This window comes from Helianthus annuus, chromosome 14 (assembly GCF_002127325.2).
Source record: "Helianthus annuus cultivar XRQ/B chromosome 14, HanXRQr2.0-SUNRISE, whole genome shotgun sequence".
NCBI lineage: Eukaryota > Viridiplantae > Streptophyta > Magnoliopsida > Asterales > Asteraceae > Helianthus > Helianthus annuus.
Window position 1 is genome coordinate 74579027 of NC_035446.2, and position 27385 is coordinate 74606411.

The 27385-nt window shown below is 39.4% G+C and overlaps 4 protein-coding genes across 10 annotated transcripts; 1 reads left to right on the forward strand and 3 right to left on the reverse strand.

Annotated features, from left to right (window-relative positions):
* The first annotated feature begins 263 nt into the window (after nucleotides 1-263).
* On the forward strand, nucleotides 264-3264 carry LOC110884366 (protein RTF1 homolog). 3 transcript variants are annotated; one of them, XM_035982714.1, is made up of 3 exons: nucleotides 264-417; nucleotides 1173-3122; nucleotides 3153-3264. In XM_035982714.1, exons 1-2 carry the CDS (start codon nucleotides 408-410, stop codon nucleotides 3086-3088), a joined length of 1926 nt encoding a protein of 641 aa, XP_035838607.1. In that variant the 5' UTR covers nucleotides 264-407; the 3' UTR covers nucleotides 3089-3122; nucleotides 3153-3264. The 3 variants fall into 3 exon arrangements, with proteins under 3 accessions (XP_035838607.1, XP_021987764.1, XP_021987765.1); XM_022132072.2 differs by having other exon boundaries at nucleotides 1173-3264; XM_022132073.2 differs by having other exon boundaries at nucleotides 1182-3264.
* Nucleotides 3265-3417: 153 nt separating this feature from the next.
* On the reverse strand, nucleotides 3418-8228 carry LOC110884367 (N-lysine methyltransferase setd6). Its single transcript, XM_022132074.2, has 5 exons — nucleotides 8033-8228; nucleotides 7483-7714; nucleotides 5150-5340; nucleotides 4813-5068; nucleotides 3418-4226 (listed from the first exon to the last, which is right to left on the reverse strand). The coding sequence occupies exons 1-5, from the start codon at nucleotides 8188-8190 to the stop codon at nucleotides 3633-3635; spliced, it is 1431 nt and encodes a 476-aa protein (XP_021987766.1). The 5' UTR covers nucleotides 8191-8228; the 3' UTR covers nucleotides 3418-3632.
* A 582-nt stretch (nucleotides 8229-8810) lies between these two features.
* LOC110880924 (serine/threonine-protein kinase STY13-like) lies at nucleotides 8811-10161 on the reverse strand. Its single transcript, XM_035982715.1, has 5 exons — nucleotides 9868-10161; nucleotides 9765-9768; nucleotides 9500-9674; nucleotides 9253-9387; nucleotides 8811-9155 (listed from the first exon to the last, which is right to left on the reverse strand). Exons 1-5 carry the CDS (start codon nucleotides 9890-9892, stop codon nucleotides 8907-8909), a joined length of 588 nt encoding a protein of 195 aa, XP_035838608.1. The 5' UTR covers nucleotides 9893-10161; the 3' UTR covers nucleotides 8811-8906.
* Nucleotides 10162-10529: 368 nt separating this feature from the next.
* Nucleotides 10530-26972, reverse strand: LOC110884368 (nucleobase-ascorbate transporter 7). Of its 5 annotated transcripts, none has more exons than XR_004878537.1 (9): nucleotides 26718-26972; nucleotides 26447-26627; nucleotides 26108-26182; nucleotides 25440-25649; nucleotides 24876-24966; nucleotides 24460-24537; nucleotides 24209-24369; nucleotides 10770-10916; nucleotides 10530-10573 (listed from the first exon to the last, which is right to left on the reverse strand). XR_004878537.1 is itself a non-coding variant. In XM_035982716.1 (8 exons), the coding sequence occupies exons 3-7, from the start codon at nucleotides 26159-26161 to the stop codon at nucleotides 10878-10880; spliced, it is 423 nt and encodes a 140-aa protein (XP_035838609.1). In that variant the 5' UTR covers nucleotides 26162-26202; nucleotides 26447-26627; nucleotides 26718-26972; the 3' UTR covers nucleotides 10530-10573; nucleotides 10770-10877. The 5 variants fall into 5 exon arrangements, 2 of the variants coding, with proteins under 2 accessions (XP_035838609.1, XP_021987768.1); XR_004878538.1 differs by having other exon boundaries at nucleotides 26108-26202; XM_035982716.1 differs by lacking the exon at nucleotides 25440-25649 and having other exon boundaries at nucleotides 26108-26202.
* Between the last annotated feature and the right edge of the window lie 413 nt (nucleotides 26973-27385).

The following is a 27385-nucleotide window of genomic DNA, read 5'->3' on the forward strand; positions in this document are numbered from 1 at the left end:
TTGGACGCAAAAATTCGCAAAATTTCGAGGTGTTACATAAAATGTAACGTTTTTTTAATCAAAGACAAGATTTTCACTGTAATTGTTGTAATTAAAGTGCATCAATTACAATCTGATTGATAAAAAGATAAAGGACAAAAGGTGTAATTTACCCATTGTTTAATACTCAATTCAAACAATGTAATATTATCTAGATTTTTTTTTACCAGTTATGTAATTTCCCACAACTAGGGGGGTTGATATGAACTTCCAAAAATAGGATGCAAAATTTATAAGCTCAACACCTTCATAATCATCATACAAACCACAGATCAACTCTACACCTGTTCGCCGATATTATTCCGACGACGTCGTTCTCCTCCGGTGAATAACCATTTGCTGCTATTAGTTATCTGGTTGTCGTTATCATGAAACCAGGTAAAACCCTAACCCTAACCCTAAATCCCTAATTTCTATAATCGTTGATACTTTTCGTTCGTTTTGTTGTTGATTTGGCCTTCAATCGCATAGTGAATTCGTTATTAGAACTTTTATCGGCGTTAATTTGATAAATTGAATGTATTGAGCCCTAAATAGTGACCGTGTTTGTGTTCTGAATATCTGATCTAGGGTTTGATTTGTTTCGTGTTGCGCAAGCTTTCTATTCAATTCAGATATTGATGTTTAAATGTGTATTCGTAGAGCGTATTGAATCCACATTATTATGTTGTTCGTATACAATTTTGAGATGTGTTTTTGCCTGAATGTTACTGTATAATACATTTTTTTTTGTTATTCGTTGTTACGTTTTTTTGTCCGTAAATTTTTTGCTGAAAACGTGTTCTATTCGCTCATAATACTGTAACGTGTCTGAACAAGTTCGGTAACAGTAGGTTTTATTATGGTTCTTGGTGGACGTAAACACAGCATATCTCTTTTGGTTGTTGTACGATTGTCGGTATGCTACCTGTACTGTAACGAATCGAACCAATACCGACTGAAAGCATGTCGCCATAAATTTTACTTATTTGGTTGTTTTTTGTTTATTTTTTAAATTTTCTTTAGTTTTTTGTTGTTTTCGATTTTTAGATCCTAAATATACTCTTGCCACATAAAGCACTATAGTAGGATTGGTCCTTTTGTTATTTTGCCAAATGCTATAGTTATTTTGGTTGCTTATTGAATTACTACAGAATATGCAGGAACAATGAACGAATTGGATGAGATGCTTCTTAAAGCGGCAGGAGTAAACAACCCGGATTCCCCACCGCCATCTAGGAGACGGCGTAAGGGCTCGTATTCCGATGATGGAAGTGATTCAAGAGATGACGAGTCGGATGATGACCGTGGGTATGCTGGCAGGAAGCCTTCCGGTTCTCAAGTTCCGTTGAAGAAAAGACTGGACCCCACAGAACGAGACGATGAACATAGCAGCAGCCGTGAAGATGATGAAGACGGTGATGATGATGATAGGTATGATCGTGAGGGTGACAGTGATGATGACTCTGTTGGAAGTGATCTTTACAAAAACGAAGAAGATAGAAAACGGCTCGCAAAGATGTCGGAGCTTGAACGAGAGATGATACTCGCTGACCGTGCAACTAAGAGAAACGATAAAGATTTGAAAAACACTCTAAAGGATAAGAAACAGAAAGAAAAGTCGAATCAATCAAGAAAAGACAATCCTCCACCACATACAGCTAAGCTCCGTTCTTCTGCTCGGTTAGACCGTGCGGATAAAAAAGACGGTGCGTTGAATCAACTACGCAACAAGAAAATGCAACGTCAGCAAGATCCAGAGTCTCGTTGGAAGCGTAAAGATACCGACTCCATAGGCAAACAGAAGGGCTTCACAGGTGCTTTAAGCACCGCAAGTCGTAGCGTTAGTGGGTCCCAGAGTGAAGATGAAGATTCAGTACGCGAAACGGGCGATACGGATGATGAAAATGTGTCAGATTCGTCAACCCTTACGTACGAGGATGTGAAGGGAATTACGATAAGACGGTCGAAATTGGCAAAATGGTTTATGGAGCCTTTCTTTGAGGAGTTGATTATCGGTTGCTTTGTGAGGGTTGGTATCGGAAAGTCGAAATCGGGCCCGATTTACCGGCTCTGTATAGTTAGAAACGTGGATGCAGCTGATCCCGACCGACAATACAAGTTGGAAAACAAGATGACTCATAAATATCTGAATGTTGTCTGGGGAAACGAAAGTTCTGCTGCCAGGTGGCAGATGGCTATGATATCAGACTCGCCACCAGTCAAAGAAGAGTTTGACCAACTACTTCGAGAGGTTGACCGGCACGGTGGAAGGATGCCTAGTAAACAAGAGGTGTTGGAAAAACGAGAAGCCATTGAAAAAACCAACTCGTTCGTCTACTCTGCGGAAACCGTGAAGCAAATGTTACAGGAGAAAAAGTCAACCATAAGAAGACCATTAAACGTTGCGGCTGAGAAAGACCGGTTAAGGAGAGACATGGAATTCGCTCAAATGAAACACGATGAGGCGGAAGTTGAGAAGATTAAAGCAAGACTTCAAGAACTAGAAGCTTCTCGTCAAGGTCAAGAGAAAGATAAGAAGGCAATAAGACTCGCGGAAATGAATAGAAAGAATCGCGTCGAGAACTTCAAGAATGCTTCTGAAATGAAGCCCGTGAATACGGGTCTGAAGGCTGGTGAAGCGGGTTACGACCCGTTTTCAAGAAGGTGGACTCGGTCCAGGAATTACTATGTTTCGAAGCCCGGTGAAACCGCTGCAGGTGAAGCCAATGGCGGGGACGCGCAAACGGCTGCAGGAGTGGGTCCTAAAGCGGGCCTTGTGGCTACTGCGGCTGCACTGGAAGCTGCAGCCGATGCGGGGAAGTTGGTGGATACTAATGCTCCTGTGGATCAAGGGACCGAGTCAAACATGTTGCATGATTTTGACCTGCCGATTTCGTTGGCGTCACTTCAGAAGTTTGGTGGGGCCCACGGAGTCCAGGCGGGGTTCATGGCTCGGAAACAGAGGATAGAAGCAACAGTTGGGTGCCAGGTCCCTGAGAACGATGGAAGGAGGCATGCGTTGACCCTGTCGGTTAGCGACTATAAGAGACGTAGAGGTTTGCTTTAGAATGTGATGATGCGAAAAGCTCTTGATGGAACGGATGGGGTTTTTGTTACAAGTAGTTTTGCAGCTACTGTTTAAAGACGGTATTTATGCTTTCCTTATGTGTTTTGAAAAATTACTAGTGTTTTAGCAACTCCTATTAAAGTTTGATATATGTTACCAGAAGTTGAAATGATTCTTATCCTTGTGTTGCGGTATATATCAGGTTGTACTCAAATCAAATCGACCTGTTAGACCGCCAAACCACCAAAACCAAACAAACCATATGAATTTCAAACCAAACAATTTTCTTTATTTTGAACGGTTTCCGGTTTCAACCGACTAATTCATTATGATGGAACGACAATTAGTGTTAACAACGCGCACATGTATTCTGAAATTGTCGAAAAAGACCTGAACTTTAATGCCAAGCTTTAACCGACACAAGTTCACATTCAAACTTGTAATCAAGAAAATTGACAAACAACAAATAATAAACTCCTGAAAAGAGGGTGGGTCTGTCATCTCTTTTGTAACTTCTTCCTCATGGTAGATCCATTACAAACACCTAGTGACCGTACCCTACAGACGCGTACACCCTAAGCTTCTCCAGAATCCTCCGCTCGCTGATGCGCAGCACCAAAGAATGGTACAACTTTCTTTCTGTAACAGGACAAGCCTCTAGTGCCTCGACATCATCCTCAACAGACCTCAACCCATAACATCTTTCCCTAATATCCGCCAGTGACAACAAACCGCCTCGAACGCTTTCCGTCAGTAAAAGTCTCTTGTTTGTTTCGGTAATCTCACTCCATACGATCCCTTTTTTGTTAGACGTCAACGCTACTTTTGATCTATCAAACTCATTGTAAGCTTTTTCGGGTAGCAAGATTATAGATATCAGTTTAAGCAGCTCAACTTCCGGTTCACCATCAGATGATATTTCAAAATAATCGATCTGCTGGTTTGGAAATTCAGAAACATGGAATCTTTTCCACAAAGAAAGACGACTTCTAGTGTGCCGAGATGAAAAAAGAGATGAACTCCATTGGAGGACTAACTCTAGATCTATATTCACTATGTTGTATGGGTTATCGGGTTCTGTAAATCCATATCTGTGAAGCAATGCAGCATTACCCATTGACCCGTAAGTGTTGAAGACCTGAAATTGAAGACACAGCTATCAGTTTGAGATAACTACAGTTAACTGTATGTATTAGAGTGTTTAACGGGTCGTGCCCGCAGGTTGGCGGGCTGAACCCGAAAAACTGGACACGAACCCGGGAATCATGTCGGACACATGCTAAGTAGTCAATAGCGGTGCTATAGCAGTGCTATAGCGGTCAGCGGACATCAGGGTGTGTAGCGGTCCAAATAGCGGTGGCCTATAGCGGTTCCGCTATTAGCGGCGCTAAATACCTCTATAGCGGTGGCCTATAGCGGTTATAGCAGTAACGGTGTTTGATTGTGTTAATTCTTAAATTAAATACTTCAAAGTTACTATTAGTATTTGATTTGCAACAGGTTTTTGATAATGGAATGATATTACTATGAATTTTGATATTACTATTAATATTTTTCAAAGATATATATATATACACACATAAATTATGCATGGTATAAAAATTACCGCTATACCACCGCTATAACCTATATATCATATAGCGGACCTTGACCGCTATTCGATTTTGGACCGCTATAACTGCATAGGACACATGAACCGAAACATGACATGAAAAGATACTAACCTCGGATCCAGCTTTAACATCCCTCACCATAATCATTTCAAGAATTTCGGTGTTCGAGGAATATGTATCATCACCAGCACTAAGATCACCTTCCGGTGAGGTGACGGTTGATTCATTTTGAATTTGATACAAAGAATCCCCGTCCGGATGATCATCAACCCGGTTTTCTATGTTTTCAGATGAATCGGTATCAGAATCGGAATGAGAAGATACAGAGGTGAAGTGTACATCCTCAGCATCTGTCTTGTGATTGAATCTGGATGCACGTTAAATAACTAAAGACGTTAAATTACGAACTTTCTAATATAGATGTACAGCTGAGAATATAAAAACTTACAGGTCTGCCAAAGGAACCATCCCGAATCCATAATAATCATCTATCTGAAACGAACGCGAAGAGATCAAACTTTTTGCGGCAAAATACTGGTCGAGAGTAAAATCAGAAGGATCAAGTTGAGCCGACTCGACAAACGGCACAATACATGCTTTCCAGTCCTCGTATACAAGAGCTTTGTCTTCTTTAACTGTCTGTCTTGAATCACAAACTTCTCAAGTGTTAATCCAACATGTAAAATGACCCAAATACCCGAACCATATACCAAATCAAATACCCGAAAACTTCTAATTGTTAATATTTTTATCTTTGACCCAGTAATGATTCATTGTGTAAAGCTTGATTACACAGAAAATGATCTTTTCTTTGGGTATATGAATTTGATAATATTATTAATATTAATACATTGAATGATATTCTGAGATTTGTATCATAATAAAATTCATATATTTTAGATGATTCAAACATTTTGTTTGATGATTATCATATATGTGTATTTTATTATATTTTAATAATTTGTTGTAGAGAAATGCAATAGGAAATCCAAATGGGTATTTACTAACAAACTAATGGGTATGCCCGATATCTGACGGGTAAATACCCGACATATACCCTATAATTATGGGAAAAGGTTTTACAATCAGGTATGGAATTGTACTGGAATTACCAATAGCATTCCTAAATTAATCCTATTGGCATCCCTACCAACAAAAAATTAGACTTCTAGATCAAAGTTCATGTAAACCCTAACTACACAACCGATTACCACAAGTCCTGCAAATCAGAATAATGCAGCTCACAATTCATAAATAAGTATGAAAATTAGACAAACTAAACAATATCAGTTTCAAAACCTGAAAACAATGCCGCTCACAATTCATACGAAAAATTAGACACAAACTAGACGTTATCCATTCCAAAACCTAAAAACAATGCAACTCACAATTCATAAATCAGTACTAAAATTAGACAAGCTAGACGGTATCCTTTGCAAAACCTAAAATCAATGCAGCTCACAATTCACAAATCAGTACAAAGAATTAGACATTATCTGTTCCAAAACCTAAAAACAATGCAGCTCACAATTCACAAATCAGTACAAAAAATTAGGCATTATCCGTTCCAAAACCTAAAATTAAATGCAGCTCACCATTCACAAATCAGTACAAAAAATTAGATATTATCTGTTCCAAAACCTACAAAACAATGCAGCTCACAATTCACGAATCAGTACAAAAAATTAGGCATTATCCATCCCAAAACCTAAAATTAAATGCAGCTCACAATTCATAAATCATCATCATCATACTCAGTAAATCCCACCAATAGCAAAGCTAAGGTAGGGTCCGAGGAGGGTAAGATGTAGAAAGCCTTACCTCTACCCTATAGGAATAGAGAGGCTGCTTCCAGTGACACCCCGCCTCGATAGTAGTTTTGTATCAAGCCTTGGACATAAGGCACGTAACACTCAGTAATCGGGACAAAGGCTGAGTAGTGCATGTACTCTTTTGTCTTTCAGCTATCAACGCCACCACATGATGCATGATTAACCGTCCGCCGCTTTTAACGTTATTTTCACTAAATTAGTAAAATAGCGTTAAAATTAGTGCAATTCCCCCCCCCCCCCACACACACACACACGCATATATGCAGTGGCGAAGCTTGAAAATTTACATCGGGGGGTCGGAAGTCACCGAACCTAAAAATTCTATATAAGTAAAAACTTTTTTATAAAATCCGGGGGGGGGGGGGGGCGAAAACGTATATACCTAAAAATTTCTATACGAAACGTACATACATAACACTACTGAGCGAAAAGTTCGAGGGGTCGGGCGCCCCTCCCGGCCCCTTAAAAGCTACGCCCTTGTATATATGTGCACACTGCAAGCGGGGCGTACAATTCATAAATCCGTACTACTATGCAGTTAATGCGGTAAAATATCGGATATCGGTCGATATTTGAAATATAGGTTATCTCGGTGAGATATCGGTAATTTTAATATAATGCAGAATTTATATATATAGCAATTTAACACCAATAATTCAGTGATATATCGGTTTTATCGGTCAAATATCGGTTATATCGGTCAAATATCGGTGATATATCGGTTACATCGGTCAATATCGCCGATAATATGGGTACAAACAAGTCTGGAAAATTAGACAAACTAGACGTTGTTATCTATTGCTAAACCTAAAAACAATGCAGCTCACAATTCACAAACAAGTAGCAAAATTAGACAAACTAGACGTTATCTGTTGAAAACCTAAAAACAATGCAGCTCATAATTCACAAATAAGTAGGAAAAATGTACCAACTAGACGCGGAACCTAACCTTATGAAGCTCGGTACCTAGCAACAACTGGTCAATCTCATCAACGGACCATAGCAACGGAACATCGGGGTTGCTATCAGGCAACAGCTGGAGATAACCGAACCAAGGGGACAGTTGGCCCAAGCTCTTCTCATACATAAGAGCAACAGAGAGTGCCATATAACCTTCGAGATCGAAGCCTTCGATGAGGTCGCAGGCACCCGAGGACTTGACGGTGAGGCAGCTCTGTTTACACTGTGTTCCAGAGTTTACTAACGGAAGGAAAGGAAAAGAAACAAAAAGAAAGTAAAAATATTTTGTGTTCCAGAGTTTCATTTAAGGAAGGAAAAGAAAGGAAAATAAAACATGTCGTGTTCCCGAGTTTCATTTAAGGAAGGAAAAGAAAGGAAATGACAGGAAAATTAGGCTAAATTCTTTAATTTTTCATTCCTTCCGATTTGGAAGGAAACGGTGGGAAAGACATCTTTTTTTTTCCTTTCTCATCCTTTCCTTTCTCACTTTTGCTTTCTTTTCTTATCCCTCGTTAAGTTAACTCGGGAACAGAGTGTTAGGGATGGTGGCGATGAGGTCGCCTTCGTGTATGTTGTATAATGCTTGCACATATACTTGGTGTTGGTGTATGAGGATGTCGATAGTGTCGCTGTAGTGGATTGAGTGGTGGTTCATCCACCGTTTGAAGGCCCTCATTTGCCGGTTGCTGCTACCCATTGCCGGCGGTTGTTGTTTAGGATGTTTTACATTACATACAGGTTTTGTAGGTTTTAGAAACTAACTAGGCTATCACCCGGGAACATCCCGGGTTTTGAAAATTTAGTTTTCAATAATAAAAGGTACATAAACAACATTTTAAAAGTCGTTAGTATCTTATTTGCCTTCCCGCAATAATTTATTTGTTTCGTTTCATCATTATCCTAACTTTATCTCCATGTGTATTCATAGTTTTCGTGTAAAGCTTATTACCTTTAACTCTTAATGAGATCTCAGTTAAAAAATATTTCGTAAACCGATACAAAATGTTATATTGTTTTTTTTTTAATTATATTATTCTTTTAGTTGAATTTTCGACTAATAAAATTCATTAACATATTATAAACGTGTTTTAAGAAATTATATGTATTTTTTTTCTTTTATTAAGACTCACCGATTAATGTTAAACTTAGTACTCTGATCATTATGATGTAATCTTTACACGAGAAATATTCATGATTTCTTTCTGGAAAAAAAATTAATCGATATCGTTAAATAAGTTTTAGTATCGTTATCAAACATAACTTCTAGTAAATAAAAACATAAAACTTTACATAATTTAAACATGTAGCATAACACCACAAGTCTAACCCATCCACCATCTAAAATACTCATACTTTAAGGAATCTATTAAATTTTCGTACTTAGTTTTTCAACTTAACAAAACCTTTCGATATTCAAATATAAGTGTACCATCTTCTCAACACATGGTACAAGTCTTTAAGGCCCGCGATACTTCCGGAAGCAAAGACAACCTGAGCTTGATCACCCAGAATCATATCTCCGCCTTTCGTTGTATCAATTCCCTCTAACATCCTAACAACCTTGTCCATTTCGGGTAGTTTGTCGGGATTTGCATCCCAACATAGTTTCATAACATTAGAAAGAGAACTCGGGCAACACCTTGGAATGTCGGGCATTAGATTCTGCACGATTTTAACCAACAAAACCTTTATAAGACCCAAAAGGATATTTCTTAAAGTGAATGTTTTTAATGCATAATGACTGATCTGATGTTTGTACCTGGCGAACGTCAGCGGAAGTTACTTCCGAGAAACTAAGGTCAGGGTATGGCATATTGCAACAATATATTTCCCATAAACAAATGCCAAAACTGTACACGTCAAACTTTCTATTATACGGATTCTCATTCGGTACCTGAAACAAACCACAAAAACACACATATTAGTAGTTGAAAACAAAAGAACCAAAAGTAGAGATTGCAACTTGAACCGTTTATTTAAAAATGGTTTCGACCCGCCCAACCTACCTCAGGGGCCATATAGCCAAGGGTCCCAGTTTCATAGGTCATGTCATTTGGGTTAGATGCTTCAACACGTGCAACCCCAAAATTAGCAATTTTAACGGTTCTGGTTTTGTCTAACAACACGTTTTCAGTCTTCACATCTCTGTGTACAATCTTATGGGAATGCGGGTAACTTACCCTGGTCAAAGTCAACAGATACAGTCAAACAACCCAACTTTCAAATTAATCCACATTGGATTCTTCGAGTATTAGTGACTTTAATTAATACCCGGCTACAAAAGCGGAAGTTTTATTAGATTCAGCAGCAAATCCGTAACAAGTCTTGAGTTTGAAAAGTCAAACCTAGAAGATAAAAAGTTAGGAGGGCATACCCTCTTCACATCCCAATTTGAGCATTTTCGGTTTCAGGGCCGGCTCAACTGCTTTGGCCGCCCAAAGCAGACGAAAGAATTGAGGCCTTTTGCGGATAAAAATAATTACTTACTTTTGATCCTATATTTATGAACTCTTTTCCTGTAATTTTATGTAAAATTGACATACCCATAATTGTTATAGGCAAGGAAAAAGGCATATTAAAAGTTATAAGAACTAATATATACACATGAAGATGAAGTAAAAATAAAAGAAAGGATAAATTTGAGGCCTTTCAATAAACTGCATTACAACACCAATTGTGTTAGCATCAAATCATCAGCAACTACATAACTGACTACAAGAAAAGTTGACTTCTTGTTTGACCAGCATTTCGACTTTATGATAATGAGGCATCGACCCGTTATACAAAATCTAGCCTAAAAACTTCTGAATTCTGATGGTTGTAAGATATAAAAAAATTGTCCCAAAAAGTTTGTAGATGGTGAAATTATGACCTTAGTGACGTTAGGATGGTCAAGTTTATGCCACCCCACCACTTCTTGTGTGATGCCGCCCTTAACGACTGTATCTCCGCCTCAGACCGATGGCCCTCCTCCCCCCAGTCCAGTAGTTAGTTTTACTGATGAGATTAAACAACCACCACTCAAATAAATTTCTAAAACATCCATGGTAAAAACTCTACATAATTATATACTTCTACCCCTGCAATTGTTGATTGTAAAAAGGTCATTCCACACTATCAAGATTCATTTTTATCCACAGTATGGTTGGTTGTAAAAAAATTTAAAAAAAATCATTCCACTGGTATGGCTGAAGGCTGATGCAATTTATATGCAATTAAACTTGCACAATATTCATCATTTATCAGATACTAAAAAAATGAAACAGTAGGAACAACCTTGTCAAAACTCTTCAAGATGCTTCTTCGCCTCAGTTATGATTTCCTCATTCTTCTCGTCCCATGTTTTCTTTCTTTCTGCTTAAGAAGGCGTACAGACGACCTCCATTATACCATAAAATCGATACCTAACAAAGGTTCTGAAATCTGGTGAAATCAGAAACAAAGATCCAAAAAGAAAACATTAAAAACATCGAAAACCAAGGATCCAATATAGAATAACTGATGTGCGTAAAGTGTGTTATATTTTTGATGTATATTTAAGCCCTTTTTACACTTTTAGCCAAGTTTTAAATTTATAAAACACGATATTCACTAACACTAAACACACATATGGGCAAGTGCACCCATCGTGGACGTAGTATAGTGTTGGTAAGATACCGAGGTCGTCCAAGGACACAAGAGCTTTTAATACCGGTTTATCCTCAACGTCTAATCAAATCAAAAAGTGAGAATTGAGTTATTAAACTAAGAAAAATAAAAACTAACTAAATGCTGAAAATAAAAATAAAATAAAAACAGATAGACAAGATGAATCACTTGGATCCGACACGTGTATTAGTATAACCTTTGATTATTTTCGCACTTTTGCACTTGTTTAAGAGATTATCTTAGTTATTGTAGTAGGCCCCTCTTTTGAAGGCGACGTTACCCTCAACCCAGTAGTTTGAGTCAGCAAGGATACAATCCTAAAGGGTCGGATTATTGAAAGATAATGAATTAAGTTATTAATGCAAATTGTGGTAGGCCCCGCTTTTGGCGGTGACGTTACCCTCGGCTAAGTAGTCTGAGTCAGCAGGGATACAGTCCTAAATAGCCGGGTTATAGTATTAATAGTAGTTAACTTATGAGGGGGTCAAAGAGTTTGGATCCCCGCCATCCAATACCTATGGGCATTGAAGGAGATCCTACTAAATTTGACCCAGGTCCCAAGCAGGACCTCTAAACGCTGAACAAGGGCAAGACCCTTACCAAACCGTTCCCTTAACCCCCGACCAGGTAGCCAACATACCTCCATATAGACCGTGGAGATATGAATGGTGAAAATCTTTTATTTTATATAGACAGTAAAATAATGCCAAGACACCACGGACAAACGATAAGGAAAGATCACCTTCAACATAAGTAACTAGTTATTAAAGTCATTAATACAAAACCAAATAAAAAGTGCAAAAGATTAAAAATAAAAAGTATTATACTAAACACTTGTCTTCACCAAGTGATGTAAGAGACTTAGGCAAACATGGCCTTGATTGTCAAGAACTCTTACGATCAATCTTGGATCCCGAGACGACTCACACACTCTATGATGGACAATGGATGATGGTGGTGGATGATGGTGTTATGGTGGTGGTGGGTGGTGGATGAGGTGTGAGAGAGGTGGTGTGCCAAGGGATGAGAGAGAATAAAGCCAAGCTCCTCTATTTATAGGCTGAACAGAAGGCTGGACACGGCCCCGTGTCCGCTGGACACGGCCCCGTGCCCGTCTGACATTCTCTCACTTCATTAATTGTAATTGCGAATTACAATTAATGCGCCTGCTGTACTTTCACCACGCCCCCGTGCTCGCTGGACACGGCCCCGTGGTGGGCAATGGAAGCTTCTACTGGTTTGTCTTTTCTGCTGCTTCCTGGGCACGCCCCCGTGTTCGCTGGACACGGGGCGTGTTCAGACTCTGTTTCTTCTCCTTTGCCTTGGGAGGTGCCGTTGAGGGTCCGGGCAGTCCACTTTTGTTCCTTTTCTTGTATTTATGGTAGAATTAGTTGTCTTTTTACTTCTTTTGTGATTTTGAGCTCATTTCATCATGAAAATACAAAAGGAAGACAAAAACACTCTTTTTCCAACATTAGTACTAAAAAAGGGTTAGTTTTATGCCTTAATTGATGTGATTTATATGTTGCATTTTACACACATCAAATACCCCCACACTTGAACTTTTGCTTGTCCTCAAGCAAAACTCTTTAAATGTGGCTTACACTCCCAAATGGAGTAGGTAGAAGAGAAGTTTTTTAGCTTGTCCTAGAGTGTCGGGAATCCAAGGTTTTTATAGGTTTTATTTTTATTTATTTACAATCCTATTCGTTATGATTTATTTTGAACGTTTCATAAGATGAATTACTTATTTGGGCATAGCATGCCTTATTAAAATTCCATTTATATACAAGTTCACATACCTCACGGGAGATCACTCAACACTCGGCCGAAGGTGTATATTTTAGTGAATCACTCGAGAGCGGCACGGAACTTACGTCTTCCATAGGCTTGCCAAGCAATCAATCCTCCTCCTTTTTAACTTTTTACCTTTGTAAATATCAAGAGGACTTTTTGGGGTGAAGGCTTGGGTTTAAAGGTGGGTGGTTGGTTAGTGGTTAGTAAAAAGGGCGAAAATCGTAACAAGCGTCGGTTTTCGTGTAGTACCTTGTTTTTAGTGACTTTTTATTTTGAAGTATTTCTCCAAACAAGCTTTTATAGCTTTTGTTTGTTTTTGACTTCATCATCATCATTTTTTTTTCGATCGTCACATAAAAAGGTGAGTTTACGAAAAAGCGGACTTGTTACTAAAAATAAAAAGGTTTTTGGTGGGTAAAAAGGGTTTTGGGGTAATGAAATGAAAGGTTTAGGCTCAAAGGGGCTATCTAGGGGGATTTTGGGTAGGTAAAAAAAATGAAAAATAATGGTTTTGAAAGAAAAATGGTTAGTCCTAATGCCTCCATCATTTACTTACTTGGGTTTAAGTTGGTAAGGACCGGGAATGTATCGTCGTGGCAAGTTCTAGATTTGTAAGGACCGAGCGGCTATTCACACAAGAAACGAAAAATGAGCATTTAATCTAAATATGTGTATTTTTGTGCTCAATAAAGGCTCAAAACTCACTTTTGTGGGAATGGGTTTTTAATGTGACCAAGCATATATAATCGAATTTTTAACTAGACTTGTTATACCGTTTCATAATTTTCTTATGTTGGTTCCTTTTTTATCACGACGCTATCGGTTGTAAACTTGTAAAAATATAACCTTTTTAGAACTTGTTATTCCCAACTTAAACTAAGACAAGTAAATAATAAAAAAAATGAAAAAGTTTTTGAAAAAATTTGGGGTGTTTAGCGGTTCCAATAGAGTTTTGTGTAAGGCTTGTGTTTAGGATTTTGCAAAATTTCAAGGTTTTAGCATCCCCCCCACACTTAAATTACACATTGTCCTCAATGTGTCCAAAAATAAAGTTTTTGGTTGATTAGAATGTATAAAAGTGGGTTAAAAAGCAAAGATTTATGTTACTGGCATCCTGGACACGGCCCCGTGGTGACCGGGCACGGCCCCGTGGTCAAGTGCCAGTAACAAAAATTACAGAATTGAAACAGAAGCCTGGACACGGGGGCGTGTCCGCTGAACACGGCCCATGTCCAGTTACCTGAACTGGGTGATTTTCTGCAGGGGCTCAGCACGGGGCCGTGTTGGTTGAGCACGGCCCGTGTTGAGCCTTCTGTGATGGAGATTTTTGTCGGGTTGCTCTGTTCTTCGTGCATGGTTCCATTTTTCTCGTTCCCTTTTTCATCCATTACCACCATGAGTGTGTTTTATTCTCAAAACAACCATCAATCTTAAAAACCATCATAACATTGCTAATAGAGAGACATTACATTAAGTTAGCTAAATAACTAAGGGATACATAAGGTTATCATAAGGGTTCTACTTATTTAGGAAAATTTCGGGAATAGCTTCCCGATGTAGTAACTCTTCCTAGCCGATGACTCCTCGGTTGTTACTCAAAGCCATTCTTCTATCTCCCTTGGGAGGTAGAAGGTAGCTTCATTCTCTTCCGTGTCTCGAGGAGGAACGCTCACCGGGACTCCTTGCACCACCCTTGGTTGAGGTACTTGGTGCATGGCGTGCCATTCGGCTGGAATGATGACCTCGGGTACTACATTCCACGCCCTTTGGGTTATCACTGGAACCAAAGGCGGGGAAGCGAGAAGGTTTAACCTTTGGTGCAGGAGGTTTACTTCTCGCAGGCAGCCCTCCAAACCTACCGTCAGATGATTAATACGGTCCACCAATGCTTCCTCTACCCCCGTCATTTCGTCTATGGCTTCCCTCAAAGCGTAAACGTAGTTTACTAGGGAATCCTCCGCCGTGGACGATCTCCTTCCATTTCGGTTATTTCTTGAAGATGTTCCGCTGTTTCTGCTGGCCATTTTCTGCGAAATGAACCGAAGATAACTAAACTTTTGCAAAACAGTACCTCGAACACGGCCCCGTGCTTAGTGAGCACGGCCCGTGTTCAGCTGTCTGCAGGACTTTTTTGTCTATCGATTCCAGGTTTTTAAATTATTTTAATACACTTTTATTGTGTTTTAAGCTCAGATAATTTAAAACAAAGTTATAGAACTAACTTTAGACAAGAATCCGTAGAAAAAGTTCCTACAAACTTTTCATAGAAGGTTGGAATCATGGGTTTCCAAGCTTCCATGGAGGTAAGGTTTGAAAAATTTTTGGAAGAAGGAGAAATGAACAAAAGTGGAAAAGACAAGAGGGTCCTTAGGAACCTTCTTTTAGCATTTACCTAGGATGGTATATGTGAAGATCCCTGGAATCTCTGCTTGGTGAAGTGGTCAAAAATGAGCAGAATTCAGGCTGCATTTAAAGAAAACGACAGCACACTGGACACGGCCCCGTGTCCGCTGGACACGGCCCCGTGTGCAGAAAAAATCCTGACACATTTTGTCCGTATTCTGACAGAATCAGCAGAGAATCTTCTGAGTGAGCACGGGGGCGTGTTGACCGGGCACGGCCCCGTGTCGGCAGGCTGTTTTATGGAGTTTTGTCTTTACTAAGGAACTAATCTATATCGGGTGGCTCTTGACTTGTTGGAACAACCCCAAAGTGCCTAAGATACCTTAATTGTCCTATACTAAGGCGAGAACGCAAGAGGTTGTCGGTGAGGGTAATTCCTATTTTCATTCTAGGTGGACAAGTCCAACCCTTTCCCGGGCTCTCGTTAAAGAAGGTGTATGCCGAATCGCTCAAGTCTATGTATGCATCGAACGAAGTCGATGGGGAGTCCTTCACGGCACAATCGGCACAGGGACGACTATCGTCCGCGTCTTTTCTAGGTAAGAAGGTATTTTCGGGAGCAACGAGGTTGTCGGAATGCGGTTCCAACATTTCCTCATGGTCATCATCTTGGGATGGATCTAAAAAATCCTTCCTGAGTTCTTTTGACCAATTGAGAAGTAGTTCTTCTAGTTGAAATAGCTCGTCAAGGAGCATTTCTCCTAGAATATCTGGCTGGGCGCATTCGAGGGAGAAATAGTGCTTATTTTTACTTTCGCCCCTCTTAAGGTTACAAGGAATCGGTGGGTCTATATAGTGGGGCCTATAAGTGAGGAAAAAACATTTTAATTCCTCATGTTCGCCTCCACATATTCGACACCACAAACCATAAGAGTGCCGAAAGTAAAAAGAATTACTATCACTCATGTTTGTGTCAGAAATTACCAACCGCCGGGATCTAACGGTTCTGTTTTCAGCAACTGAATCTTGGGCACGGGGGCGTGTTGAGTAGACACGGCCCCGTGTTCAGCCTACTGTCTGACTTAAAACAGGATTGCCAGTTCCAATAATTGAGCACGGGGCGTGTTCAGCGGGCACGGCCCCGTGTTGAGCTCTGCAGAAGCTAAAAAATCTAAGAAAAATCCTAAAAAAATTAAAGAAAAATAAAAATATGATTAGGCCGTTGATTCCTAACTTTCTTAAAATCCTTGTGTCCCCGGCAACGGCGCCAAAAACTTGATGTGCGTAAAGTGTGTTATATTTTTGATGTATATTTAAGCCCTTTTTACACTTTTAGCCAAGTTTTAAATTTATAAAACACATATTCACTAACACTAAACACACATATGGGCAAGTGCACCCATCGTGGACGTAGTATAGTGTTGGTAAGATACCGAGGTCGTCCAAGGACACAAGAGCTTTTAATACCGGTTTATCCTCAACGTCTAATCAAATCAAAAAGTGAGAATTGAGTTATTAAACTAAGAAAAATAAAAACTAACTAAATGCTGAAAATAAAAATAAAATAAAAACAGATAGACAAGATGAATCACTTGGATCCGACACGTGTATTAGTATAACCTTTGATTATTTTCGCACTTTTGCACTTGTTTAAGAGATTATCTTAGTTATTGTAGTAGGCCCCTCTTTTGAAGGCGACGTTACCCTCAACCCAGTAGTTTGAGTCAGCAAGGATACAATCCTAAAGGGTCGGATTATTGAAAGATAATGAATTAAGTTATTAATGCAAATTGTGGTAGGCCCCGCTTTTGGCGGTGACGTTACCCTCGGCTAAGTAGTCTGAGTCAGCAGGGATACAGTCCTAAATAGCCGGGTTATAGTATTAATAGTAGTTAACTTATGAGGGGGTCAAAGAGTTTGGATCCCCGCCATCCAATACCTATGGGCATTGAAGGAGATCCTACTAAATTTGACCCAGGTCCCAAGCAGGACCTCTAAACGCTGAAAAAGGGCAAGACCCTTACCAAACCGTTCCCTTAACCCCCGACCAGGTAGCCAACATACCTCCATATAGACCGTGGAGATATGAATGGTGAAAATCTTTTATTTTATATAGACAGTAAAATAATGCCAAGACACCACGGACAAACGATAAGGAAAGATCACCTTCAACATAAGTAACTAGTTATTAAAGTCATTAATACAAAACCAAATAAAAAGTGCAAAAGATTAAAAATAAAAAGTATTATACTAAACACTTGTCTTCACCAAGTGATGTAAGAGACTTAGGCAAACATGGCCTTGATTGTCAAGAACTCTTACGATCAATCTTGGATCCCGAGACGACTCACACACTCTACGATGGACAATGGATGATGGTGGTGGATGATGGTGTTATGGTGGTGGTGGGTGGTGGATGAGGTGTGAGAGAGGTGGTGTGCCAAGGGATGAGAGAGAATGAATCCAAGCTCCTCTATTTATAGGCTGAACAGAAGGCTGGACACGGCCCCGTGTCCGCTGGACACGGCCCCGTGCCCGTCTGACATTCTCTCACTTCATTAATTGTAATTGCGAATTACAATTAATGCGCCTGCTGTACTTTCACCACGCCCCCGTGCTCGCTGGACACGGCCCCGTGGTGGGCAATGGAAGCTTCTACTGGTTTGTCTTTTCTGCTGCTTCCTGGGCACGCCCCCGTGTTCGCTGGACACGGGGCGTGTTCAGACTCTGTTTCTTCTCCTTTGCCTTGGGAGGTGCCGTTGAGGGTCCGGGCAGTCCACTTTTGTTCCTTTTCTTGTATTTATGGTAGAATTAGTTGTCTTTTTACTTCTTTTGTGATTTTGAGCTCATTTCATCCTGAAAATACAAAAGGAAGACAAAAACACTCTTTTTCCAACATTAGTACTAAAAAAGGGTTAGTTTTATGCCTTAATTGATGTGATTTATATGTTGCATTTTACACACATCAAATACCCCCACACTTGAACTTTTGCTTGTCCTCAAGCAAAACTCTTTAAATGTGGCTTACACTCCCAAATGGAGTAGGTAGAAGAGAAGTTTTTTAGCTTGTCCTAGAGTGTCGGGAATCCAAGGTTTTTATAGGTTTTATTTTTATTTATTTACAATCCTATTCGTTATGATTTATTTTGAACGTTTCATAAGATGAATTACTTATTTGGGCATAGCATGCCTTATTAAAATTCCATTTATATACAAGTTCACATACCTCACGGGAGATCACTCAACACTCGGCCGAAGGTGTATATTTTAGTGAATCACTCGAGAGCGGCACGGAACTTACGTCTTCCATAGGCTTGCCAAGCAATCAATCCTCCTCCTTTTTAACTTTTTACCTTTGTAAATATCAAGAGGACTTTTTGGGGTGAAGGCTTGGGTTTAAAGGTGGGTGGTTGGTTAGTGGTTAGTAAAAAGGGCGAAAATCGTAACAAGCGTCGGTTTTCGTGTAGTACCTTGTTTTTAGTGACTTTTTATTTTGAAGTATTTCTCCAAACAAGCTTTTATAGCTTTTGTTTGTTTTTGACTTCATCATCATCATTTTTTTTTTCGATCGTCACATAAAAAGGTGAGTTTACGAAAAAGCGGACTTGTTACTAAAAATAAAAAGGTTTTTGGTGGGTAAAAAGGGTTTTGGGGTAATGAAATGAAAGGTTTAGGCTCAAAGGGGCTATCTAGGGGGATTTTGGGTAGGTAAAAAAAATGAAAAATAATGGTTTTGAAAGAAAAATGGTTAGTCCTAATGCCTCCATCATTTACTTACTTGGGTTTAAGTTGGTAAGGACCGGGAATGTATCGTCGTGGCAAGTTCTAGATTTGTAAGGACCGAGCGGCTATTCACACAAGAAACGAAAAATGAGCATTTAATCTAAATATGTGTATTTTTGTGCTCAATAAAGGCTCAAAACTCACTTTTGTGGGAATGGGTTTTTAATGTGACCAAGCATATATAATCGAATTTTTAACTAGACTTGTTATACCGTTTCATAATTTTCTTATGTTGGTTCCTTTTTTATCACGACGCTATCGGTTGTAAACTTGTAAAAATATAACCTTTTTAGAACTTGTTATTCCCAACTTAAACTAAGACAAGTAAATAATAAAAAAATGAAAAAGTTTTTGAAAAAATTTGGGGTGTTTAGCGGTTCCAATAGAGTTTTGTGTAAGGCTTGTGTTTAGGATTTTGCAAAATTTCAAGGTTTTAGCATCCCCCCCACACTTAAATTACACATTGTCCTCAATGTGTCCAAAAATAAAGTTTTTGGTTGATTAGAATGTATAAAAGTGGGTTAAAAAGCAAAGATTTATGTTACTGGCATCCTGGACACGGCCCCGTGGTGACCGGGCACGGCCCCGTGGTCAAGTGCCAGTAACAAAAATTACAGAATTGAAACAGAAGCCTGGACACGGGGGCGTGTCCGCTGAACACGGCCCATGTCCAGTTACCTGAACTGGGTGATTTTCTGCAGGGGCTCAGCACGGGGCCGTGTTGGTTGAGCACGGCCCGTGTTGAGCCTTCTGTGATGGAGATTTTTGTCGGGTTGCTCTGTTCTTCGTGCATGGTTCCATTTTTCTCGTTCCCTTTTTCATCCATTACCACCATGAGTGTGTTTTATTCTCAAAACAACCATCAATCTTAAAAACCATCATAACATTGCTAATAGAGAGACATTACATTAAGTTAGCTAAATAACTAAGGGATACATAAGGTTATCATAAGGGTTCTACTTATTTAGGAAAATTTCGGGAATAGCTTCCCGATGTAGTAACTCTTCCTAGCCGATGACTCCTCGGTTGTTACTCAAAGCCATTCTTCTATCTCCCTTGGGAGGTAGAAGGTAGCTTCATTCTCTTCCGTGTCTCGAGGAGGAACGCTCACCGGGACTCCTTGCACCACCCTTGGTTGAGGTACTTGGTGCATGGCGTGCCATTCGGCTGGAATGATGACCTCGGGTACTACATTCCACGCCCTTTGGGTTATCACTGGAACCAAAGGCGGGGAAGCGAGAAGGTTTAACCTTTGGTGCAGGAGGTTTACTTCTCGCAGGCAGCCCTCCAAACCTACCGTCAGATGATTAATACGGTCCACCAATGCTTCCTCTACCCCCGTCATTTCGTCTATGGCTTCCCTCAAAGCGTAAACGTAGTTTACTAGGGAATCCTCCGCCGTGGACGATCTCCTTCCATTTCGGTTATTTCTTGAAGATGTTCCGCTGTTTCTGCTGGCCATTTTCTGCGAAATAAACCGAAGATAACTAAACTTTTGCAAAACAGTACCTCGAACACGGCCCCGTGCTTAGTGAGCACGGCCCGTGTTCAGCTGTCTGCAGGACTTTTTTGTCTATCGATTCCAGGTTTTTAAATTATTTTAATACACTTTTATTGTGTTTTAAGCTCAGATAATTTAAAACAAAGTTATAGAACTAACTTTAGACAAGAATCCGTAGAAAAAGTTCCTACAAACTTTTCATAGAAGGTTGGAATCATGGGTTTCCAAGCTTCCATGGAGGTAAGTTTTGAAAAATTTTTGGAAGAAGGAGAAATGAACAAAAGTGGAAAAGACAAGAGGGTCCTTAGGAACCTTCTTTTAGCACTTACCTAGGATGGTATATGTGAAGATCCCTGGAATCTCTACTTGGTGAAGTGGTCAAAAATGAGCAGGATTCAGGCTGCATTTAAAGAAAACGACAGCACACTGGACACGGCCCCGTGTCCGCTGGACACGGCCCCGTGTGCAGAAAAAATCCTGACACATTTTGTCCGTATTCTGACAGAATCAGCAGAGAATCTTCTGAGTGAGCACGGGGGCGTGTTGACCGGGCACGGCCCCGTGTCGGCAGGCTATTTTATGGAGTTTTGTCTTTACTAAGGAACTAATCTATATCGGGTGGCTCTTGACTTGTTGGAACAACCCCAAAGTGCCTAAGATACCTTAATTGTCCTATACTAAGGCGAGAACGCAAGAGGTTGTCGGTGAGGGTAATTCCTATTTTCATTCTAGGTGGACAAGTCCAACCCTTTCCCGGGCTCTCGTTAAAGAAGGTGTATGCCGAATCGCTCAGGTCTATGTATGCATCGAACGAAGTCGATGGGGAGTCCTTCACGGCACAATCGGCACAGGGACGACTATCGTCCGCGTCTTTTCTAGGTAAGAAGGTATTTTCGGGAGCAACGAGGTTGTCGGAATGCGGTTCCAACATTTCCTCATGGTCATCATCTTGGGATGGATCTAAAAAATCCTTCCTGAGTTCTTTTGACCAATTGAGAAGTAGTTCTTCTAGTTGAAATAGCTCGTCAAGGAGCATTTCTCCTAGAATATCTGGCTGAGCGCATTCGAGGGAGAAATAGTGCTTATTTTTTACTTTCGCCCCTCTTAAGGTTACAAGGAATCGGTGGGTCTATATAGTGGGGCCTATAAGTGAGGAAAAAACATTTTAATTCCTCATGTTCGCCTCCACATATTCGACACCACAAACCATAAGAGTGCCGAAAGTAAAAAGAATTACTATCACTCATGTTTGTGTCAGAAATTACCAACCGCCGGGATCTAACGGTTCTGTTTTCAGCAACTGAATCTTGGGCACGGGGGCGTGTTGAGTAGACACGGCCCCGTGTTCAGCCTACTGTCTGACTTAAAATAGGATTGCCAGTTCCAATGATTGAGCACGGGGCGTGTTCAGCGGGCACGGCCCCGTGTTGAGCTCTGCAGAAGCTAAAAAATCTAAGAAAAATCCTAAAAAAATTAAAGAAAAATAAAAATATGATTAGGCCGTTGATTCCTAACTTTCTTAAAATCCTTGTGTCCCCGGCAACGGCGCCAAAAACTTGATGTGCGTAAAGTGTGTTATATTTTTGATGTATATTTAAGCCCTTTTTACACTTTTAGCCAAGTTTTAAATTTATAAAACACGATATTCACTAACACTAAACACACATATGGGCAAGTGCACCCATCGTGGACGTAGTATAGTGTTGGTAAGATACCGAGGTCGTCCAAGGACACAAGAGCTTTTAATACCGGTTTATCCTCAACGTCTAATCAAATCAAAAAGTGAGAATTGAGTTATTAAACTAAGAAAAATAAAAACTAACTAAATGCTGAAAATAAAAATAAAATAAAAACAGATAGACAAGATGAATCACTTGGATCCGACACGTGTATTAGTATAACCTTTGATTATTTTCGCACTTTTGCACTTGTTTAAGAGATTATCTTAGTTATTGTAGTAGGCCCCTCTTTTGAAGGCGACGTTACCCTCAACCCAGTAGTTTGAGTCAGCAAGGATACAATCCTAAAGGGTCGGATTATTGAAAGATAATGAATTAAGTTATTAATGCAAATTGTGGTAGGCCCCGCTTTTGGCGGTGACGTTACCCTCGGCTAAGTAGTCTGAGTCAGCAGGGATACAGTCCTAAATAGCCGGGTTATAGTATTAATAGTAGTTAACTTATGAGGGGGTCAAAGAGTTTGGATCCCCGCCATCCAATACCTATGGGCATTGAAGGAGATCCTACTAAATTTGACCCAGGTCCCAAGCAGGACCTCTAAACGCTGAACAAGGGCAAGACCCTTACCAAACCGTTCCCTTAACCCCCGACCAGGTAGCCAACATACCTCCATATAGACCGTGGAGATATGAATGGTGAAAATCTTTTATTTTATATAGACAGTAAAATAATGCCAAGACACCACGGACAAACGATAAGGAAAGATCACCTTCAACATAAGTAACTAGTTATTAAAGTCATTAATACAAAACCAAATAAAAAGTGCAAAAGATTAAAAATAAAAAGTATTATACTAAACACTTGTCTTCACCAAGTGATGTAAGAGACTTAGGCAAACATGGCCTTGATTGTCAAGAACTCTTACGATCAATCTTGGATCCCGAGACGACTCACACACTCTACGATGGACAATGGATGATGGTGGTGGATGATGGTGTTATGGTGGTGGTGGGTGGTGGATGAGGTGTGAGAGAGGTGGTGTGCCAAGGGATGAGAGAGAATGAAGCCAAGCTCCTCTATTTATAGGCTGAACAGAAGGCTGGACACGGCCCCGTGTCCGCTGGACACGGCCCCGTGCCCGTCTGACATTCTCTCACTTCATTAATTGTAATTGCGAATTACAATTAATGCGCCTGCTGTACTTTCACCACGCCCCCGTGCTCGCTGGACACGGTCCCGTGGTGGGCAATGGAAGCTTCTACTGGTTTGTCTTTTCTGCTGCTTCCTGGGCACGCCCCCGTGTTCGCTGGACACGGGGCGTGTTCAGACTCTGTTTCTTCTCCTTTGCCTTGGGAGGTGCCGTTGAGGGTCCGGGCAGTCCACTTTTGTTCCTTTTCTTGTATTTATGGTAGAATTAGTTGTCTTTTTGCTTCTTTTGTGATTTTGAGCTCATTTATCCTGAAAATACAAAAGGAAGACAAAAACACTCTTTTTCCAACATTAGTACTAAAAAAGGGTTAGTTTTATGCCTTAATTGATGTGATTTATATGTTGCATTTTACACACATCAATAACAATATGAAAAGGCAACAAATATGAATCAAGGATTCCTTTGCATCTTATCTTGCATCTTCACACATGTCATTAACATCAAACCCTAACATCCATGGCACCATTTTTTAGTATTATTACATACAGGTTTATAATACATAGCGATCTGTGTTGAATCTGAATCAATTGAATAAATGATGCATATAACAGAGAAATTTAGATTAATAATAAAAATCATAGAGGCTTCTGATTGTCGAAAATACAGGCCGACCATTTTGGTGAAGCTAAATTTCCATGACTATTTTGGAGAACTACATGGTCAAGATGACTATTTTTGTAATTTTCCCCACTAAAAATGAGTCACAAAAATATAAGATCTCTTGTATGGTTATAAATGAAAACTTAAAACATACCCATCTTGAATGTGTGAGCACCGGACCGTGATCGGACACTACACACTTTTCGCGGAAGAAGTGTAGAAGTGAAAGTCCGATCAAGAAAGACAAGCCTAAAATGAACTTGGTCCTGAAACTGTTGAGGTTACAAAACTGCAAGTGACCTGGACCCACAGAAGCTGAATACAAACAATAACAGGTAAACTATTAATGGAAAATGAAAAGCATTAAAAAAGAAAATGTAGCATATATTTGGACCCGAGACATACAAATACAACCGAAAAAGACGCAGTTCAAAGCCGCAATGATTTGCAAAGGTATGGAGGTGAAAATAGCACCGAATTTTCCTGTAGAAAAGTTGAAATATATTTAGTTGTATTCGTTCGTTTAACTTTAACTGAATAAACGAATTAAGACTAACATTTACATATCATCACTTAAATCTTGACAGTATTTTGCAGTTTAACTCTAGTTTGTTAAGTGAAATGTAATTGTCAATTAGTATTAAGAGTAACTAACAAATAAAGTTAAATGAAATAATGAACATGTAAAGGAAAATAAAAGAATGTATGTTCATTTAATTAAATGAATAAAAAAACGTGTTCATCTTCATTTGTTTATTAAGTAATGAACATAAACGAACTCCCTCTCGAAAGAAGATACAAGACAAGGCGAGACTTTTTACCAAAGACCGAAAAGAAGAGCATGAAAGCTGCGGATATTTGAATCACACGTCCACTTCCAGTCAGATTTAACCCACCAGTTCTACCATCCATCTGGCAAAGAACAGTCAGTGAACCAAAAAGTTAAATCAGTACAACAAAAGTTCATCAAAAACATCAAATTTTACACATGCCACATGCTAAAACGTTGATAAATTATCAAATATCAATCTGCTGATGATATTTTTATTTACTAAATTTGACAAATGACCAGGTAATAGCATATGATTGTCATCGTTGACCAATGTCTACTACTATAAACACAAACATATTGGTTTGTTTAATTATGCTCAAGCCTACCACCATGTCAATGCAAAGGCTTCTCAATCTGCAAAGGTTCACACGACAATAAAAGTTTAAAGATTGAATACTTTTTGGTCGAAAAAAAATCTAGTCGACGAAGTTGGCAAAACTAACTTGACAACCGAATTCTAATTCAGTTCAGTTTTTACCCAACCTGAATAGCCCAAGTTAGCGTTACCCCGCAGATTTCTTTTTAATTTGTTATCGACCGTTAAAAATCTTACCGCTAGTGACCGTTGGCTGGGAAGATGGCTATCAAAGATGCTACGATAAACCAAATGGTTCTCGCTACATCACAAGAAACCAATATATGATTTGATGTTTCAGGGGCCATCCCACATACGCTATTTTGCTCACTTTTTGTTGATAAATTTCCGTTCAAACGATCTGAATTGAAAGTTCTCCCGTGTCTCTTGCCATCCAAGGCCAACTGTCTACGGATCACCAATCGATTTGCTGTTACTAACAAACCAGTATACTTTCCTACCATTAACAAATTAACCGTTTGCAACTTGCAAAACACCAACAACAGTAGCAAGTAGGAACCCAAAATTCAAGATACTAAACTATGACCAGTAAACTGAACAAAATTCAATTCCTAATCAACTGAAAACCTGCATCTGATACTGATAGCTTTAATTATCGTCAGACACATATATTCTTAATTTAAGATGTAAAACTAAATCAAAGCAATATAAAACTTCAATTTATAAACAATCTCCATAATCAGAGGGTTCCTGCATCTGATCTTTATTCAACTAATATCTTCAACTAATAACTACTATAATCATAATTCAATAACAATTCAAAGACAGATATGTATTATTCAAAGATTGTAAAAAGTAAACCAAAATTAAAAAAAACTTCCATATCAAAAAGCTTCCACACTTACCACAATAATGCCTATCAATAATGCTAGCTTGTTCCAAGGTAAGATGACCCACATTCATTTCCTGTTGCTTTTCACCTGTAAGAAAGTAAAACGACCTCGATAAGCCACAAAGATCAGTTTTATAAACGATTTAATAGCACTTCATCTTTTTGAAAACAAAGTTCACGCTCAATTAACATCTTTTACCTAGTTCAATATCATTCAAGTATACTACAGGGGTGTGTAGGTTGTAGTTTGCTTGAAAAACACGGCTTTTAACAATTAATGAAAATGAAATATGAAGGAGATACATTCTTAAAAATCCTAATTTCAATTGGACAAAACAGATCAACAACTTACCAGTGCCTGCCGAAACCAAAATCGGTCAGATTTATGTGTTGGTGGAACCCTAGCTGCCGCCCTTTCGCCATTTCCTAGAACCACAACCACCATCACAAGACCACCAATGGAGAAACCCTAAATCAACCCATGTCGTTGTTATCTTCCCTCTTCAGGTGACCACCACCGTCACCATCTTCCTCTTGGTTGACGAAACAGACAAATTTTAGAAAAAAAATGAGCTCATAAACGAATGTAAAGTATAGAATCAATATCTACAGAATCGACATACCTGGAAGTGAATCGGTTTGATTTTGGAATCCTTTGTCAGGCGATTGAAGAAGAACGTGGGAGCTTTTAGGGTTTTTGATGTGTACGTCGATTTCAATGTAGATGGCACGACTATGTGGTGAACTGGACAATTATGTTGATTTATGTTGATCACAGTTGTGGATAACCTCTAGGGTTTGCAGTTGTGCATCGAAGGCAGGGGAGAATCGGCAGAGAGATTGAACGGCGTATTAGGGTTTGGTGAATGAGTGATGAGGTATTTTAGAAGCGTTATATAGTCGGGTCAAAATTTGCGGGCATGGATTTCACAATTCGGATCCCGTGCGTAAACATAAGGATTCTCATACTTTTCCCGCCAAAAATCCAATTTGGTTGCACAACCAAAGGACACGTGTCCCAAACCTTATTTGTTTATTATATATATAGATTATTATTATCATCATCATCATTTAACTGCAAACCAACCAATGCGTGGTGGTCCATTGGTAAAGACAATGTATTTAAACACTTTAGAAGGGGAGGTCTTGGGTTCAAGTCATATAGTAAAAAAGTTTGTTGTTCAAAAAAGAGAAAAATTCAACTGCAAACCGCAAAGGTTACTTGTTAACACCAATAATCATAAATTATTCTTTGTTTGCCCATAGCTTTATAGCTTAGTGACACCTTTGG

Coding starts and splice junctions, on each gene's coding strand:
- LOC110884367 (XM_022132074.2), bottom strand. CDS start 8,190: ATGGGTAGCAGCAACCGGCAAATGAGGGCCTTCAAACGGTGGATGAAC. Junction 5,341..7,482: donor TAGGTACCGAGCTTCATAAG/GTTAGGTTCCGC, acceptor GATTCAAGACAG/ACAGTTAAAGAAGACAAAGC. Junction 4,227..4,812: donor ATGTTAAAGCTGGATCCGAG/GTTAGTATCTTT, acceptor CTTCAATTTCAG/GTCTTCAACACTTACGGGTC.
- LOC110880924 (XM_035982715.1), bottom strand. CDS start 9,892: ATGCTCAAATTGGGATGTGAAGAGG. Junction 9,388..9,499: donor TTGGCTATATGGCCCCTGAG/GTAGGTTGGGCG, acceptor GGTTTGTTTCAG/GTACCGAATGAGAATCCGTA. Junction 9,156..9,252: donor CTTCCGCTGACGTTCGCCAG/GTACAAACATCA, acceptor AAAATCGTGCAG/AATCTAATGCCCGACATTCC.
- LOC110884368 (XM_035982716.1), bottom strand. CDS start 26,161: ATGTGGGTCATCTTACCTTGGAACAAGCTAGCATTATTGATAGGCATT. Junction 24,538..24,875: donor GCTCTTCTTTTCGGTCTTTG/GTAAAAAGTCTC, acceptor ACTTTTCTACAG/GAAAATTCGGTGCTATTTTC. Junction 10,917..24,208: donor TGCTCACACATTCAAGATGG/GTATGTTTTAAG, acceptor TGATTTCACCAG/ATTTCAGAACCTTTGTTAGG.